This window comes from Balaenoptera musculus, chromosome 1 (genome assembly GCF_009873245.2).
Source record: "Balaenoptera musculus isolate JJ_BM4_2016_0621 chromosome 1, mBalMus1.pri.v3, whole genome shotgun sequence".
Lineage (NCBI taxonomy): Eukaryota > Metazoa > Chordata > Mammalia > Artiodactyla > Balaenopteridae > Balaenoptera > Balaenoptera musculus.
In genome coordinates, this window is record NC_045785.1 from 4,470,958 (window position 1) to 4,485,999 (window position 15,042).

The window sequence follows — 15,042 nt, forward strand, 5'->3', positions numbered from 1 at the left end:
CCCGCCTTAGCTGACGGCCGCCAGCTCGTGCTGCTACCCCCGCGAGGGCTGGAGGTACTCCCGCGAGCACAACGCCATCCTCGGGCCCTTCGGCGAGCTCATGACCGAGGCCGACATCCTCCGCATCGAGCAGCAAATCGAGAACCTGCAAGTGTTGCACAAGGCGCAGAAGCTGGAGGCGCGCCTGGAGCAGCTGGAGTTGGAGCTGGAGCAGCTGCTGCCCATCTCGGCCGCCCTGTCGGCGCCGCGCTTCACCGTCGACCCGCGCCGCATGCACGGCCGCGCCGCCAGCCTGCCTGCCTGGTGCAGCAAGATCTCCACGCTGCTCAAGAGCATGGCCACGCTGCTGGCCGCGCTGGGCGGACGGCCCGCGCACCTGGCCGAGCTACTTGCCGCCGATACAGGCCAGCCGCTGCCGCCGCTGACCGACGCCCCCTGGCGGCCGGGCCCGCTCTGCTTGGGCCGCTCGCATTCGCTCAGCTGGTGCCGCGAGGCCGTGGCGCGCGAGATCCTCGAGTGCGGCGTCTCGGTGCGGCACCTCCGCGCCACCTACGAGCGGCGCGCCCAGGGCTCGGCGCCCGCGCGCGGCCCGCCCCGAAAGCTCTCGCTGCCCGCCGGCGCCCCGCGCCGCGAGCCCATCCTCGAGGAAGACTACGTGGCGGCCGGCACCGGCGAGCCAAGTGCCGCCGCCGCCAACGGCCTGCCGGCCGCGGGGGAGCCCCTGGTCGTCCTGGGCCCGCCCGAGGCGCCAGGCCGCCAGGCGGCGCTGCCCGAGCCCGAGCAGTTGGCGCGCAGGCCGCCACCCTCCACCGAGCTGCGAGGCGTCCAGGACTACATCGACATGCGCAAGGAGCGCATCGTCTACCTTTTCCTGGAGCACTGGCGCAAGTGGACCTTCCGCGGCCCCGGGCGCCACGCCCAGGTGCGCCTGCGCAGACTGCTGCCCCGCGTGGTGGCCGCCGGCGCCGACCTCGGCCCGGAGGCCGCCGACGCCTCCCAGCCGCCGGCGGGCGATGGCCCGGACGAGCGGCTGCTGCGCCTGCTGAAGCAGCGGCAGGTGGTGGGCAAGCTGCTGGGCCACTGGCGGAGCCTGCTGCGGCAGGTGCCGGCGCGCCAGCCTCGCGGCCCGAGCCTGGCACACGGCTTGTACTGGCCCGAGCACTTCTTGCCGCCCCTCGACGGCGGCGCGCCCCGGCGCTACGACAGCCTCACGCTCGACCTCTTCATGCTCGGCTACTTCCAGCTGCTCGAAATGGGCTTGAGCCGCGAAGAGCGCAAGTTTCGCCACCTGCTGTGCTACGAGATGTTCGACCGGCTGGGCAGCCACCCGTGGGAGCTCATCCGTCTCTTCCACCGCGTGGTACTCGAGGAGGTGGAGGCCGGCCGGCGCGGCTGGAGCGACGGCTTCGAGGACCTCAGGCGCCAGTTCTTCGGAGACACCCCAGAGGCTGAGCCGGCCCGGGAAGAAGAGGTGGAGAAAGAGCAAAAGGAAGGGACAGATAAGGAAGAGAGGGAGCCCACCGAAGAGGCCGCTCCAGCTCAGACGGGCGACTGGCCAGAAGGGCAGCCAGAGGCGCCGGCCCCTGCGCCGCAGCCCCCGTCCCCACCCCCGCCAGCCGCGCCTCCCCCGACGCCGGACCCTCCTAGTTCCGAAGCCCCCGCCGAAGAACCCCTGGAGCTGGTATCTGAGATGGGCGAGTTCAGCAATGAGGACATCTGCCGGTACATCGACCGCAGCTTCTCCTTCTGGAAGGAGAAGGAGGCAGAGCTTTTTGACATCTGAGCCGCAGAATTCGGAATTTACCCTCAAGCGTCTTCACCCGGGCCTGGATGCCTGTCTGATGCCCTCCAGAGGTCAGAATACGGCAGGAAGAAACCAGGACCGGACGAGTGGCCTTGGAAAAGCCAGAGTGCCCAGAACCAGGCTGCCTCAGCCTTTGAGATCCCACGGTGGCCGGTTGTGGGGTGTTGGCCGGAATGGGCAGGGCACGGCACAGAGCCAACCAGGTGTCCCCCTCTGGCTCTCCAGCGATGCCCGGCTCCGTGTGGAGCCAGGTGGAAGAAGCAGCCCCTCTGAGTGCGGGACTGTGGGTCCCCGTTGGGGCAGTGTGGCTTCCTCTCTTTGGTTTTTCACTGGAGTTCATAGCTACCTGTTTGGCTGAGGTCAAGGGAGCCACATGTGCAGTGTTCGTGTGACGTGTCCAGACCCTTTCTCCTCTGTAACATGCAAGTAATAAAACACTTTGCTGTAAGCTGCCTGTGTTGGATGGCCCCACCCCCATGTCATTGCAGCCACACGATTGTAGAGCTAGCGTCGACCCCCTCTCAGAACAGGACAGGCATGGGACAGAAGGTCCTTCACAGTGGAACCAGGGACCGGCCTGAGCCTCTCTGAGCAGGCAGGATCTGTGGAGGCCCAAGTATGAGTCTGCCCAGAGATTCTGGGCCAGGGGCCTGGAGCCATCTATCCACCCCCCCTTCCCCCCACCTTGGGGAGTCTCCCCCTCTGCTCCTCTCCTACGCCTCCTACCCTCAGCTCTGACCTCTCCGGCGCCGCCTCTGGGACACGGGGGCCTGAGTCTTCATCCATTTGCCCTATAGAAGGGCATCAAAAGAGTCGCTTCCTGCGACCCCATCTGTGTCCCGTTGTCCCTGACTCATGCAGGTCCCCTGGGTGGGGGAGCACCCCCGCTGACCCCCGTGTCCCAGCCCATGCTGGCCCTGAAGCCTTGTGCTGTGTTTCAGGAGAAGGAGGAGGAGGCCTGGCTGGCCAGCATGCCCGCCTGGAGGCGGGACATCCTGCGGAAGAAGCTAGAAGAGGAGAGGTGAGCTGAGGAAGATGCGGGGCTTGGCAGGGTGTCTTGATCGTGTCCCTGAGGTGGTGGCACCAACTAACACCATCTCTTTTCTTCCAGGGAGCAGAAGCGGTGAGTGTGGGGCTGGGCCCAACCTGTGTCCCCTCCCCCCACCCAGTCGCAGTCCTTTTGCCCCTTCCTCCAGCCCCATCTTGAGTGCATCCCCTTGTCACTCAGCCCTGTTAGCACAGTGTCTTTGCTCCCAGTAATGCCACCAGACCCCTCTCCCCCAGGAACTTATCCACTGCACCTCAAAGTCTTGCTCTTACGCTATAATGACCTGTCCCCAATTACCCAGCCCCCATCTCCCGTTAACCTAGCCTTTCTGCCTTGCAGTTAACCCAACCTCAGTATCGATAACCTAGAGCATCTGTCCCTCAGATCTTTAGTTTCTGCCCTTAGTAGTCTAGCCGAGTGCTGTCTGATAGATGTATAAGTTGAGCCACATATGTAATATTAAATTCCTAGCCGCCACAGTGAAAAAATAAAAGGATGAGTGAACTTAATAGTCTATTTTACTTAACCCAATAATAATAATTATGAAAATCATTGAGATGTCTTACACTCTTTTTAAAAACTAAGTCTGCGAGATGGGATGAGCATTTTGCACCTACAGTGCGTCTCAGTCCCGACATTTCATATGCTCAACAGCCACACGTGCTTAGCGGCTACCTCATCAGCAGTGCAGGTCTAGCCATGGTCTAATAACCTGCCCCTAATCACCCAGCCCCTGTCTCCCAATAATGTGGTCCCTCTGTTCCCCAGCAGCCCAACCCCAGTCCCCACGAACTCGGGTCCTAGCCCCCGCACCACGCCCTCCTCACTCTCTGTCACACTGTGACCCAGCACCTCTGTTTCCAGTAACACCCCCAGCCAGCAATAACCCAGCTACAGCCTCTCGCTTTCCCAGCTCCTGTGTGTCCCCCAGTGACCCCAGTCTGCCCCCAGTCAAGCTCCTCTGTCCCCAGCAATCCCACCCACATGCCTCCTAACCCACCCCCTGTCCCCAGTCACCTTCTACCCCTACAACCCATTGCCCTGCCCACCATTCATTAGTGCCTCTGTCCCCAGCAACCCCGCCCCTGCCCTCAGTAACCCACTCCTTGCCATTGGTGACCCCCCCATGGGGCCTGGCCCACCCTCTCACCCTTGCCCGGGATTGTGCCCCCCACCCCACGCCCAGGAAAGAGGAGGCGCGACAGAAGCAGGAGGAGATGCAGCGGGAGAAAGAGCAGTCGGAGAAGCTGCGGACGCTCGGCTACGACGAGAGCAAGCTGGCGCCCTGGCAGCGACAGATCATCCTGAAGAAGGGGGACATCGCTAAGTACTAGACACCGCCCTCCTGCTCGCAGCCTCGCGAGCTTGGGGCCGCCCCCAGACCCCGCCCCGGCCTGCCAGGCCCGGGCCGAAGGGCTGGGAGCCGCGCCGCCCTCCCCTCCCGCGCTGGAACCCCTCCTTGACCCCTTCCCCGGGCAACCCACTCCCCAACCCCCCCCCCCGCCCCGGCACCCGCATCCCCTGCCCCGGGCGACGCTGGAGCGTGCCCGCCGCCGCAGTCGCCCAGAAAAAGTGCCCAAGCTGTTGACGCAAAAAGACGCTGCTTATTTGCATGCCTACTTACATATATTTGCATGTCCGTTGAATGTCAAAGTGTGCAGAGCTCTCCCCAGCCCCGTGGGTGGTGACTTTGTTTTCCTGCGGGTCGCGCGCCCGGCTGCCGCCCCCTCCCCTGCACCCCGGAACCCGCGTCGCTGGCGCATCCTGGGCGGAGGCAGGCCCCGCGCTCGGGGAAGGGGTTTTCCTCTCTCCCTGACCCAGATCAGCGCCCGGCCCAGCCCCGGCCGCATTTCCCATCCCTGCCGAGGGTTTCCTCTCAGTCATTTGTTTACCAGAAACGATGAAAACTGCAAACTGCCCGTCGGGACAGAGTTGCCGCTCCCGGCGCCCCACCTCCAAGACTGCGCGCCGTCCCCAGCCAGGCCCCGCACTCCCCGGACCCTTTCACTGTCCTGGTGGAGTGAGTGGAGGACGAGGGATCCTGAACCTGTGTCTCCAACGGCTGCCTCCCCGGTCCCCGCCATCTCGCACCCGCATTAAAGCTCTCTCAGCCGCCCGGGGCTCAGGCTCACTCTCACACGTCGTCACCGCGACTTCCTCTCCTCGGGGTAACTGGGCCACGGCGGAGCTGGAGGGGCAGGCTTGGGCTAAGGGCCACACTGGCCTCCACCGTGGGTGGCAAGACTTCTGGCCCTTTCGACGCCCCTGGGAAACCAAGCCTGGGCCACTTAACACCCCCTGTTCCGCGGAAACACCAAGCAGCAGCTTTTTTTCATAGATTTAATAATACCAAGGCCTCAGCCAAACACAGGCCGAGAAACAGCTGATGGTCGTTGGCGCTTCCTCGCCTTAACTGGAACCCTGGGGGCGCGCAGGGGTGAGGCTGGATGGCGCTGCTACGCAGGGCCGTGCCAGGGGCTTAATAAGTGACATTAAATGTCTACACGCATAAGTAACCGTACTTAGGGCTTCTGCAAGGGCCACCAGAGCCTCGAAGTGGCGGGTGGGCCCCGGCGTCACGGGCCACGCTGCAGGCGGCTCCGCAGGTCCTCGGCGCAGCCGTCCAGCCCCATGCGCTCCAGGGCGGCGTAGACGGCGCCCAAGCCCGCGGGCTGCTGCTGGCGCCAGCGCTTGAGCATCTCGTACTGCTGGTCGCGGAAGCGCCTGACCTCCACCTCCACCGCCTCGATGTCCGCCTCGCGCAGCCCCAGCGTGCGCACGAACTCCTTCCATCGCCGCGCGGGCACCGCGTCCATCACGTCGTAGAGCTGCGGGCCCGGCTGGAGCATGGCGGCCGCCGAGCCTGCAGGGGGCGCTGGCGAGGGCGGGGGCGGCGGGCCTGCGGCCAGAGAGAGCCAATGGGGAATGCGGGCAGGGGCCAAGGGGCAGGGGCCCGGCAGGGCAGGGAGGTCCACCTGGTCAGTTAGGGGACGGGAAGTGGGCAAGTGGCCTCAGGAAAGCACAGCTTATCACCTCGGACTCAGGAGAATGGGGTCAAGGCCTCAGGCCCCTGAAATCCCTTACCAAGAGTTCTGCTGGGCAGCTGGTCCCAGGACCAGGTCACCTCCGGGCAGGGCGCCTCCTGGGCCTGGGGAGAGCCAGACGTCCAGCTGCTGCCTACCAGCTGGACGGTGCAGACCTTCTCACTGCTGCTGGGTGTTACCAGAAGGGTGGGGCTGCTGTCCGGGGGTGAGAGGTGGGTGGCCTGGAAGCCAAGAGGCCCCAGGTCAGCCTCGCTTGCCTGGCTCTGGGGCCTCTGGCCAGGGGTGGGCATCCCTGGCTCAGTCAGCAAACATCCCCCAGTGGCCGTGCTCTCTCAGTGTGACCCAGTAGCAGAGCTATCTCTTCTGCCTGGAATGCCCTGCCCCCGCTGCCTCCTCCTTGTTCCGCCAATCCTGGTAGAGGCCTAGCCGTGGTGACACTCTTCCTACTGAACTGTTCGCTCCTGTTTACCTGTCTGGACCCCCCGTAGACTCAGAGCCACTTGAGGACGGGCCCTGAGCTGCTCTCACTCACTGATAACTCAACACATGTGTTCGTGAGGTCTACCCCGTGCCAGCTACCAGGCGCCGTGCTGGGATCACGAGTTATAATAAGGCCCAACCGCTCAGCTCCGGAAGGCTTGCTCACTCTCATCCTAGAACACTACTGAGAATCTTACCTGCAGGGGGGTCAGGGCCTCCACCCCAGCTTCACCTGTTGAGAGACACAAAGAGAGTCTAATCAGCCACCAGGCAAGGCTCCGGAGCCTGCGTCCCTCTGCACCCACTCCCAGCACTCCCTGCCTCAGTTTCCCCCACTGCATCAGGCTGAATGGGCTCTGGGCTACCCATCCTGACCCCAGGCCTCTAGGAACGTGGGCGCGTGTGCGCTTACCAGGAACCATGGCCTTGCAAAGCTGGCAGCGGCGGTATGTGTAGGTCAGGGTGGCACCAAGCAGGAGTGGGACCACCAGGCCTGCCAGGAGCACCTGGACCCAGAACACTGAAAGAGCAGCTGGTGGGTGGTGGGTGGTAGCCATCCCCCACCCTCCCCTCAGTCCCTCCCAGCTCTCCCACTGGCGTTTCCATTTCACCACCTACCCTGCCTCCAGCCACAGACAGCCACACAGGGCACAGGACAGCCCCCAAGGGTGCTCCTGCAAGGGGAGGGGATGCGGTGGAGGGTGAGGGAGTACACACCGGGGGGGACTGCTCAGGACCACCTGACATCTTCTCCATCCTGGAGGCCCTTCCCTCCAGAGAGCCTCACTCTACCCAAGAATGTTCCCCAAGTACTGCTGAAACGTCACTGGTGTCCATAACAATAACAACAAACACTACTTATTGAGCTTCTTCGAGACTAGACTGAGGGTCACTAGAATGTCAACTCTGGGATTTGCCTGTTTTGTTCCCTGTTGTTTCCCCAGCACCTAGAACGGTGTCTGGAAATGACAGATGCTCAAGAAACACTTGTGGAGCAGATGAGTGAATAAAGTTAGTCACCCCTTAATCAGAGCCCTGGGGAGAGCCACTAACACCCCCATGTTCAGATGGGGAGGCCACAGATCGGAGAGGTGAAGTAACTTGCCCAAGATCCCTCCGAGAACAAGGGGCAGATCTTGAGTCTCAGCCCAAGTTTTGAAACTATATTAACGCGACTCTCTCTGTAAGTGACACATCCTATCCTTGATGTAGGGCTGGAAGGATTACTAAAGGAAAGTATGACATAAAGTGAAGATATGCCCCCTTATTTATCTGACATAAGGTGAATTCAAATTTCTCTTTACCATCCAGTGTTTGCCTGAAGTGGGACCCACTTACCACAGGGCCAAGCCCCGTCCTCCCTGACCCTCGATCCCCACTCTGCTCCCAGCCTCCCTTCCCCCAGCCCAGGGCAGCCAGGAAGTTACGTGGGGCAGGACACGCAGCTGTTGCCATATTCATAGAAGCCGGGCAGGCAGGTCCCACAGTGAGTGTCTCCGCTGGAACCTGTGGTCCGGGAGATGGTGTGGGTCAGGACGGGAGAGAAGGAGGCAGGGGAAGGGTGTGGGAGTAGACGGCCCGGATCGGGGGTACCCACAGGGGGCCCGTGTGCGGCGGTGCAGGGCCTCACAGTCTGGGCACGGGTGGCAGCGAAAGGGAGAGCTGTGGGGACACTGGCTGACGACGCAGTCCATGAACCAGCCTGGCTTGCAGCCGCAGTGGGTGTCCGCCACCGCCGAGCAGTTCTTCAGGGCCACCTGGGAGGCTGGCAGGGGGATTTGGGAAGACGGGGGAGAGCAGAGACTGTCAGAGCCAAAGAGCCCCACAGAGAGGCAGGACAGGTCCCCTGGAGAATGGAGATGAGGAGACCAGAGACAGGGCCACCCGCAAAGTGAGAGAAATGTGGGGATCACCACAGACCAGAGGCTGGAAGGTCACCAGGATGAGAGGGCACAAAGGCATCCTGAGGCAGGATCAGGGTAGAGGGCCCCGGGGTGGGGTGGGCACAGGGCTCTCCCAGCCAAAGGCTGGGCTCGAGCCAGCCACTTTCTTCAGAAAGACCCTGGCCAGGGCCTGTCCTCCAGAGCCGCCCTGCCCCCAAGCACTAGGCAGCCCCTCACCCTCCTCATCACAGGCCTGGCAGCGGGCACAGCGGGTCTTGTGGTGGTTCTCCCGGGCCAGGAAGGTGCCCCGGGGGCACGGGAGACAGGTGGGGATGCCACAGGGCTTTGTGCAGGAGGCCTTCAGGTAGTGCCCTGTGGAACCCAACCTGGGGTCAAAGAGGGCTGCCGCCTTTCCCTCCGCCTTCCTATCCCGGGCTCCCTACTTCCCCCCCAGCCTCCCCTCGCCCCATCCCTGGCCTGCCTACCACCACTCCCCAGCCCTCCTGACCCCCGCCTGCCCCATGGGCCCTCACTTCCCGCCACGTCCCTCCCACCCCTTCAGTCGCTCACCTGCTGGACAGCCCCTGCAGCAGACCAGACCACTCCTCTTCTGGAAGCTGTGCACACAGTCACACCTGGGGCTGGGAGTGCTGCCCTGGCCCTGGGCACCCAGCAGGAGGAGGAGGAGGGCCTGGGGGACAGGGGCTGCTGGCTCTCAGCCTGGCTGCCCAGGCAGGGGACTCTCTCTACCTGGTCTCCCCACCCTTCAGAGGCTCCAGCACTTGCCCACAGAGCAGCCCACTTCTCAGGTTCTTGCCCCAAAGGGGTGCCCATGGGTGGGGCTCTGGACTAATTTCCTTCCCCTGTGCACAGACCAGGCTTGGGAGAAGCAGAGAAGAGGGTTCCCGCCAGCCCCTCTCACAAGGCTGGGCATCAGGCGGTCCCCACTCCCACCCACGCCCTTGGTAAGGTGGGGGGCCCTGATCTCTGTCTGGGGCCGCCAGATCCCTCCGGCCCCCGAGAGGGTGTTTCCTCTCGGCGGAAGGGCCCCACCCCGGCTGAACCTCTAACTAGGTCGGAAGAGGGGCCGGCCCAGCCCCCAGCGAGGCCGGATCGGAGACTCCTATCCCCACCCCCACCCCATCCCCGCGTCCCCTTCCTCCGCCGCCTCGGGGACTCAGGCCCCGGCCAGGCTCGAGGTCGTGCCCCCGCGACCCCACTCACCGCAGTCAGCGCCGCCGCACACGCCCTGGGCCCCGGCTCCATGGCCCTGGGAGCCACGCTGGGCCCTCGACCCGACCCGGGCTTCCCCGCTCCGCCCGCCGCGGGTGGGGCCCAGGCCGGCGCCCGCAGGCCCGCCCCACCTACCCCGCGCCGCCCGAGGAGCCCGCCTAGGGGGAGGGGGAGGGGGCAGGGCGGGGCCGCCGGTACCGGGAAGCGAGCCCCCAGGCCGAAGCCCGTACCTGAGCTCACCTGAGGCGGCTGGTGGGCGAGGTGCACACAGCACAGGGCTGCAGCCAGGTCCCACGCCTGGGTTCTAGCTTCAACCCTGAGACCAACGCTTCCTAGGGAGGTGACCTCCCCTCTCTGGGCCTCAGAGCCCGCCCTCAGCCATGAGGGGTTGGGCCAGAAGTACCCAGGTGGGAGACCCACCCTCCCCACGTACTGCGTGCCCCACCCCCCACCCCGCCCTGGAGGGGAGTCCTAGGGGGCACTCTCAGCAGAGCCTGAGACCATGGCCCACCCTGGCATAAGCTCAGAGGGGTGGCTCAGGGCAGGGCCCTCTAAGGTACCACGTGGGGGAGGGCACCTCGTGGGGGGCTCTAGTGGTGGACCTCATGTCTGCGGCAGGGGACAGGGGTTGATCTTGGGAGTACAGGTCAGGCGATCTCCGCCCCACTAATTCACTTCTCCCACAGTCTCTTCCAGCGGGGCCCCACCAGAGGGAAGGGGCGGGAGCCCAGGGAGGCGCCCAAGTGCACCTGAGTCCCGAAAGGGGGGCGTTCCAAAAGCAAAGGACTTTTTCCGGTGGAGTATATACAAGTCTTTATAAAAGAATCAAAAGCTCAATAAATATGCAACTTTACACAGAGCCCAACCCAAGGACTAGGTGGGTGAGTAGGTGGGAGGGAGGGAGGTGAGGGCACGGGAACCGTCCCATTTGGGGCCAGATGAGGGTGGAGGTGGGAAGGGCTGCCTGGGATCCCAGCCCTGGAGCCCAGCCCAGAGGCTAGGAGCTGGTGACTTCAGGGAGTAGGGGGCAAGGGACCCTGCCTAGGCTGGGGGGCAGAGGCACAGGCAGGTTAGTGACAGTGACGACTGTGAGGGGGTCCTGCAGCCTGGGCCTGGGCCTCTGCTGAGCCCTCCTCCACTTCCATCCAGTCTGGCAAAGTGCAAATTGGGCCCTGGGGGCGGTGGCAGGGGTCCTGCCCAGCACTCCGGCTCGTGCACACATAAGGCGGCAGCTGGAGCAGGGGCCGGCACACCCCAGGAGGCGTGCTGTCTGCTGTCCCTTGGTCAGTGGCACCCTTGGGAGCCTCCCTCTGCTCAGACCTCCCTGCAGTGGAGAGGAGGGGAGAGGTGGTCCTTCCTTGGCTGAAGGCATTCGGAGGGGCTCCAGCCACCCTCTCCTCCCGACCGGAACCCTAAGGCCTCTTCTTCACCACTGCCCACTGTTTCATCCTCACCAGGTGCTGAGGCCGGTCTCAGGCTCCCTCTCCCATACCCGTCCCCAAATGCCACCTGCTCCCCGCCATGATAGTGCCCCCAGCACACTGGGCCACCTGTCCTCCGCCCCAGGCCAGGCCACTCACGAGGCAGTGAGGGTGGAGTTAAGCAGCAGGGTGGTCCTGATTCGGTAGAGCTGGGCCAACGTCAGCTTCCTGTGCTGGGCAGAGGTCCCTGGGGGGGGCTCAGGCTGGACCCTGGGCGAGGCCCCCGAGGACAGCTCTCTGCTCCTCTTGGTGGGTCCTTTGGGCTCCCCACCTGGGCAGCCGGCTCCACCCTCCAGCTCTGACAGCTCGGGGCCACTGCCAGGGCCTGGTGCCCCCTGGCAATCCCAGCTGGGCCCAGCTTCCTGAGGGGAACCCTGAGTCCTGGTGCCAGGGACGGTAGCAGCCAAGCAGAGTTCCGACAGGCTGCGGCTAGGGGCTGGGGGCGCTCCATGGGTGGTGGCCCCCGATAGCAGCTGGAGGAGACTGGCCTCAGATTTGGACTTGAGCAGGTGGGGCAGACAGGGCAGCAGCTGGACAGGAGTGCGTCGGCGGAGGCGGGGCGAGGGTGGGGGTGAAGGGGCTTGTGAGGACCCTGGGGGCCGGAGTGCTGGCTCCACCGTAGGGGCTGGGGCCATAAAGTCTTGCAGGGAGGTCGGGGAGAGGGTGCCGTAGGCCGAGTCCACGGAGCAGGAGCGGCCATCCGCTGGGCCCAGGGGCAGCAGCTCGCTGGTGGGCGTGACGGATGAGGCGGTGGTGCTGAGAGAGGTCTCGTCTGATTGGGAGCTGAAGGGGCCGCCCTCGAACTCGGGAGAGGACAGCATCTCGCCAGGCTCCGCCACCACCATGGCCAGGGTCTCCGTGGAGCCATCCGAGACGCTGTGGAGCCGAGAGGAGAGTCAGCCCAGCCGAAGGAAACCGAGACGGCCTGGTGCAGCCCACGCTGGGCAATGCAGACGTCTACAGCCTCTGCCCTCCTGGAGCTCAAGGCTCAAGAGATGGCAAGCAGGTGGCACCTGAGCCCACAAAACAGGTATCAAGAATGGTGTCTGTCGTGACCACGGCATCTCCTGTTGGATACGGTCTAAGAATCTTCAGCTCAGCTCCAGGCAGCTACCACTAATGTACCAGATTTGGCACTCAAGTTGAAAACCGTTTGCCATCCTCCCCCGGACTCTGGTAGGAGACAGAGCCCCTGTCCCCACCCCCCACTGGGTTCACATCATAAAGCCGTTCAGAGGAAACGGATGTGACCGGCCCTGTCCAGTGCTAATGGCCTCGGGGTCAAGAGTCCTGGCTGGAGTACCTGCCCTGCTCTGGCTGGCTGGGTGGTCCTGGACAAACGTACCAGCGCTGCGAGTCGAGGCTGTTGCTGCTTTTGCGCAGGATGGTAGGGGAACTGGCCGCCGAAGTGCTACTCTCCCCTCCTTCCTCCTCCTCGTCTTCCTCCTCCTCCTCTTCCTCCTGCTCATCCTCCTCCTCTGCCAGGCTCTGCAGGTGCTGCTGGCCGCCTGGGTGCTCCTGCACGCGCAGCTGCTGAAGCTGGTTCTGCGGGTGTGGGTGCACAGGGCCCCAGCGGGCTGTGAGCAGCGGCCACCAGGCCGCCCTGCCAGCCTGACCACCGCTCTGCTCTCACCTGGGCATCGTAGATGGCGTCCACCCAGCCACGGCACAAGGCCTGGCCGCTGGCCTGGAACGTGTAGGCCCCCACGGCGCTGTGGAACTCGTTCAGGTAGATGAGAAGGAAGGACCCTGGTTAGGAAGGGCTCGCCTCAGCGCTGGCTGAGACCACGGCCCCTGCCCGTCCCAGGCCCTGCACAGGGGTGGCGGGGCCGGGCTCCTCACCAGGGTCCCGAAGCTCCCGGCACACGATCTTTTCCACCAGCAGCGGTGGCCTGATCACCTTGGTCCTCTCTGCCTTCTTCACCGCCTTGGTCACCAAGAGCAGGTCGGTGAAGAGGAAGCAGTACACGTCCATCTGGGGGACGGGAGGCCGCGGGAGGCCAGAGGTCAGGGCCACGGCAGGGACCCTCAGCCTGTCTGCGGCAACACCCTCTCCTGGGGGTACTGGTGTCAAACACCTCCCTTCCCCCACTCCCCACGAATCTGAGAGTAAAATTCAAATGAAGGGCAAGCTGATTTTCTTTCATCAAGTGATATACTTGTGATTTATGCCAGTTAAAAGTTTACATTAAAGAGGAAAAGGAAGGTGGTTTTAAAATCACGCTTTGTAGGCTCTGGGTTACACAGTGCCTGAAAAATTAATAGCTCAGTAGCAAGACTCTGGGCTGTTCCTGTCCTGCTCACGGAAGGTGCCCCCTCCTTCCCACCAGGAACACATGTGGCACTGGCAAGTGGGCCAGAATGGCCCCTGATGGGCTGGGACCCAGCTGCTGTATTTGTAAAAAGCAAGCGTCAGGCAGATAATCATCCCTCATACGATCATAAAGTCACCAGTTCTTAAATTGCCACCCAAGTGACCGGGCAGCTAAGAATCACAAGAGGTCCCAAGGAAGGGGTGTTCGAAACCCACAGGGTAAGAGGGGGTGGGGCGAGGGCCCTGGGTGTGGGGTGGAGTCACCTTGCTGTCCTTCCCCTCCTTCATCCTCAGGCTCCCTTCCAGCAGCAGCTGGCGTGTCTCCTCAGGGGAGGCGCCAGGGATGGGTGCCGTCAGGTCCAGATGTAGAAATTCCTTCAGGAGCTGGGGGTTTGGGGGGGCAGGTGCGGGAGAGGTCAGAGTCTGACTCCTCATCTCAGCGGGGAGTCCTCCAGAGAGATTCCCAGCATAGCCTCCCATCTGTCTGCCAGTTTGGCCCTTCCTCGCTCCCAGCAGGGCCACAGACGGAGGCGCCCACCTTGTCCACCTCGTCGTTGCTGCCCTCCACCACCTCGTAGGCGTCGATGCGGCTCACAACGGCCGCCAGCCGCTGCCTCTCCTGTCGCTGCCGCATGCACGCGTTCACGTGGTGGATGAAGCGCTCCACCGAGCCGATCTACGGGTGGGCCAGGGCAATTCAGGTACAGGGCCGGAAGGGGCCGCAAGCCAGGGAGGGACCCTGCCCGCCGCCCCAGTTACCATAGTGACGACGGCCTCCTTGGCGCGCGGCTCGTCGGTCTTCCTTAGCACCGACTTGAGCAGCAGCGGGTACTTGGTGAGCCGCTGGTGGGGCTTGGCCAGCATGTCGCTCAGCTTCAGCCGCTGGCACTGCTGGTGCTTCTCGGCCCACTGTGGCGGGGAGGCGGGGGCGGGGCTCATGGCAGGCCACGCCCACCTCCAGCCCCCCCTGCACCTGCCGCCCAGGTGGGCCCACCGTCCTGTGCCCGGGCCCACCAGCGAGCCCCACCCGCCCTCACCGTGACGTAGGCCCGGAAGAGGTCGTTGTCGCGTAGTAGGCCCCGCATGTACTCCATGCAGCTCTCCTCCTCCATGCAGTATCGGATGTAGGGCTTGAAGAGGGAGCCGAACTGGCGCAGGGCGGAACAAGCACAGCACCGGTTACCGCGCGCTCCCCGCGGGCTGGGCTCGGCACTCACTCTTCCTTACTGCCTTTCGCGACCACCGCAGGGGGGCAAGCTTATTATCCCTGTTTTCCACGTGAGGAAAGCCTCAGCGAAAGCGATCACCCTCGGCCAGGTAGCAAGGGTACATGGCCAGGTGGGGTTCACACCAGGGCAACCGATTCTGAATTCCACGCCTCTGACCACTAAGGGTCATTCGGGCCATCGGTCAGGGGGAGGCTGGGGTGATGGGCAGATGGGATCGGCGCCCAGCCCCGCCTCAGTGTCCCTGCCTGCGTCCGACCCGGCCCGTACCATCTTAAAGCCTTTGAGGAAATCCGCGGGCTGCAGCAGCGCCCGCGTGCGCCGCGCCTTCTCCAGCACCGGCGCCATCACGCTGCCCCACAGCCCGCGGTGTAGCCGCGCGATCTCCGGGACGTTGCTGAACAGGCGCTCCGCCTCCACCTGTGGGTGGGTGGGAGGTGCGCTCGGCCCTGCCCCTCTACCGGGCCCCGCCCCTCTACCGGGCCCCGCCCCTGACCGTCCCCCTCCCCTCCCCTCCCACCACCCGTTG

The 15,042-nt window shown here is 64.1% G+C and overlaps 3 protein-coding genes across 12 annotated transcripts in view; 1 reads left to right on the forward strand and 2 right to left on the reverse strand.

The window, feature by feature from the left end:
* Nucleotides 1-4,342, forward strand: part of ESPN (espin) — a 30,554-nt gene extending 26,212 nt beyond the window's left edge. For all 3 annotated transcript variants that reach the window (XM_036874883.1, XM_036874972.1, XM_036822822.1), the window contains 3 exons: nt 2,746-2,825; nt 2,916-2,927; nt 4,039-4,342. In XM_036874883.1, coding sequence (XP_036730778.1) covers nt 2,746-2,825; nt 2,916-2,927; nt 4,039-4,186 — 240 coding nt within the window. In that variant the 3' untranslated portion in view covers nt 4,187-4,342. The remainder of the gene's footprint in view (nt 1-2,745; nt 2,826-2,915; nt 2,928-4,038) is intronic.
* Nucleotides 4,343-5,246: 904 nt separating this feature from the next.
* TNFRSF25 (TNF receptor superfamily member 25) lies at nt 5,247-10,099 on the reverse strand. Its single transcript, XM_036874309.1, has 11 exons — nt 10,053-10,099; nt 9,484-9,650; nt 8,830-8,976; nt 8,497-8,631; nt 7,974-8,141; nt 7,804-7,882; nt 6,995-7,050; nt 6,789-6,896; nt 6,574-6,608; nt 5,937-6,117; nt 5,247-5,751 (listed from the first exon to the last, which is right to left on the reverse strand). Exons 1-11 carry the CDS (start codon nt 10,097-10,099, stop codon nt 5,429-5,431), a joined length of 1,446 nt encoding a protein of 481 aa, XP_036730204.1. The 3' UTR covers nt 5,247-5,428.
* The window catches only part of PLEKHG5 (pleckstrin homology and RhoGEF domain containing G5), a 29,029-nt gene continuing 23,949 nt past the window's right edge, over nt 9,963-15,042 (reverse strand). For 5 of the 8 annotated variants that reach the window (XM_036832953.1, XM_036832980.1, XM_036832972.1 and 2 more), the window contains 10 exons: nt 14,784-14,933; nt 14,325-14,435; nt 14,047-14,196; nt 13,826-13,963; nt 13,552-13,671; nt 12,816-12,948; nt 12,607-12,722; nt 12,319-12,518; nt 11,073-11,849; nt 9,963-10,816 (listed from right to left, as the gene is read on the reverse strand). In XM_036832953.1, the coding sequence (XP_036688848.1) occupies nt 10,807-10,816; nt 11,073-11,849; nt 12,319-12,518; nt 12,607-12,722; nt 12,816-12,948; nt 13,552-13,671; nt 13,826-13,963; nt 14,047-14,196; nt 14,325-14,435; nt 14,784-14,933 (1,905 nt within the window). In that variant the 3' untranslated portion in view covers nt 9,963-10,806. Of the gene's footprint in view, nt 11,850-12,318; nt 12,519-12,606; nt 12,723-12,815; nt 12,949-13,551; nt 13,672-13,825; nt 13,964-14,046; nt 14,197-14,324; nt 14,436-14,783; nt 14,934-15,042 lie in introns of all 8 variants that reach the window. The other 3 variants (XM_036832989.1, XM_036832933.1, XM_036832943.1) reach the window with 2 other exon arrangements.

What these genes read in the sequence shown, in the direction of transcription:
- TNFRSF25 (XM_036874309.1), bottom strand. Translation starts at nt 10,099, where the DNA reads ATGAGGTCCACCACTAGAGCCCCCCACGAGGTGCCCTCCCCCACGTG. An exon ending in CCAGGCCTGTGATGAGGAGG is followed by an intron (nt 8,142 to 8,496) that starts GTGAGGGGCTGC and finishes TCCCCCTGCCAG; the next exon opens with CCTCCCAGGTGGCCCTGAAG. An exon ending in AGCTGCGTGTCCTGCCCCAC is followed by an intron (nt 7,051 to 7,803) that starts GTAACTTCCTGG and finishes CTCCCCTTGCAG; the next exon opens with GAGCACCCTTGGGGGCTGTC.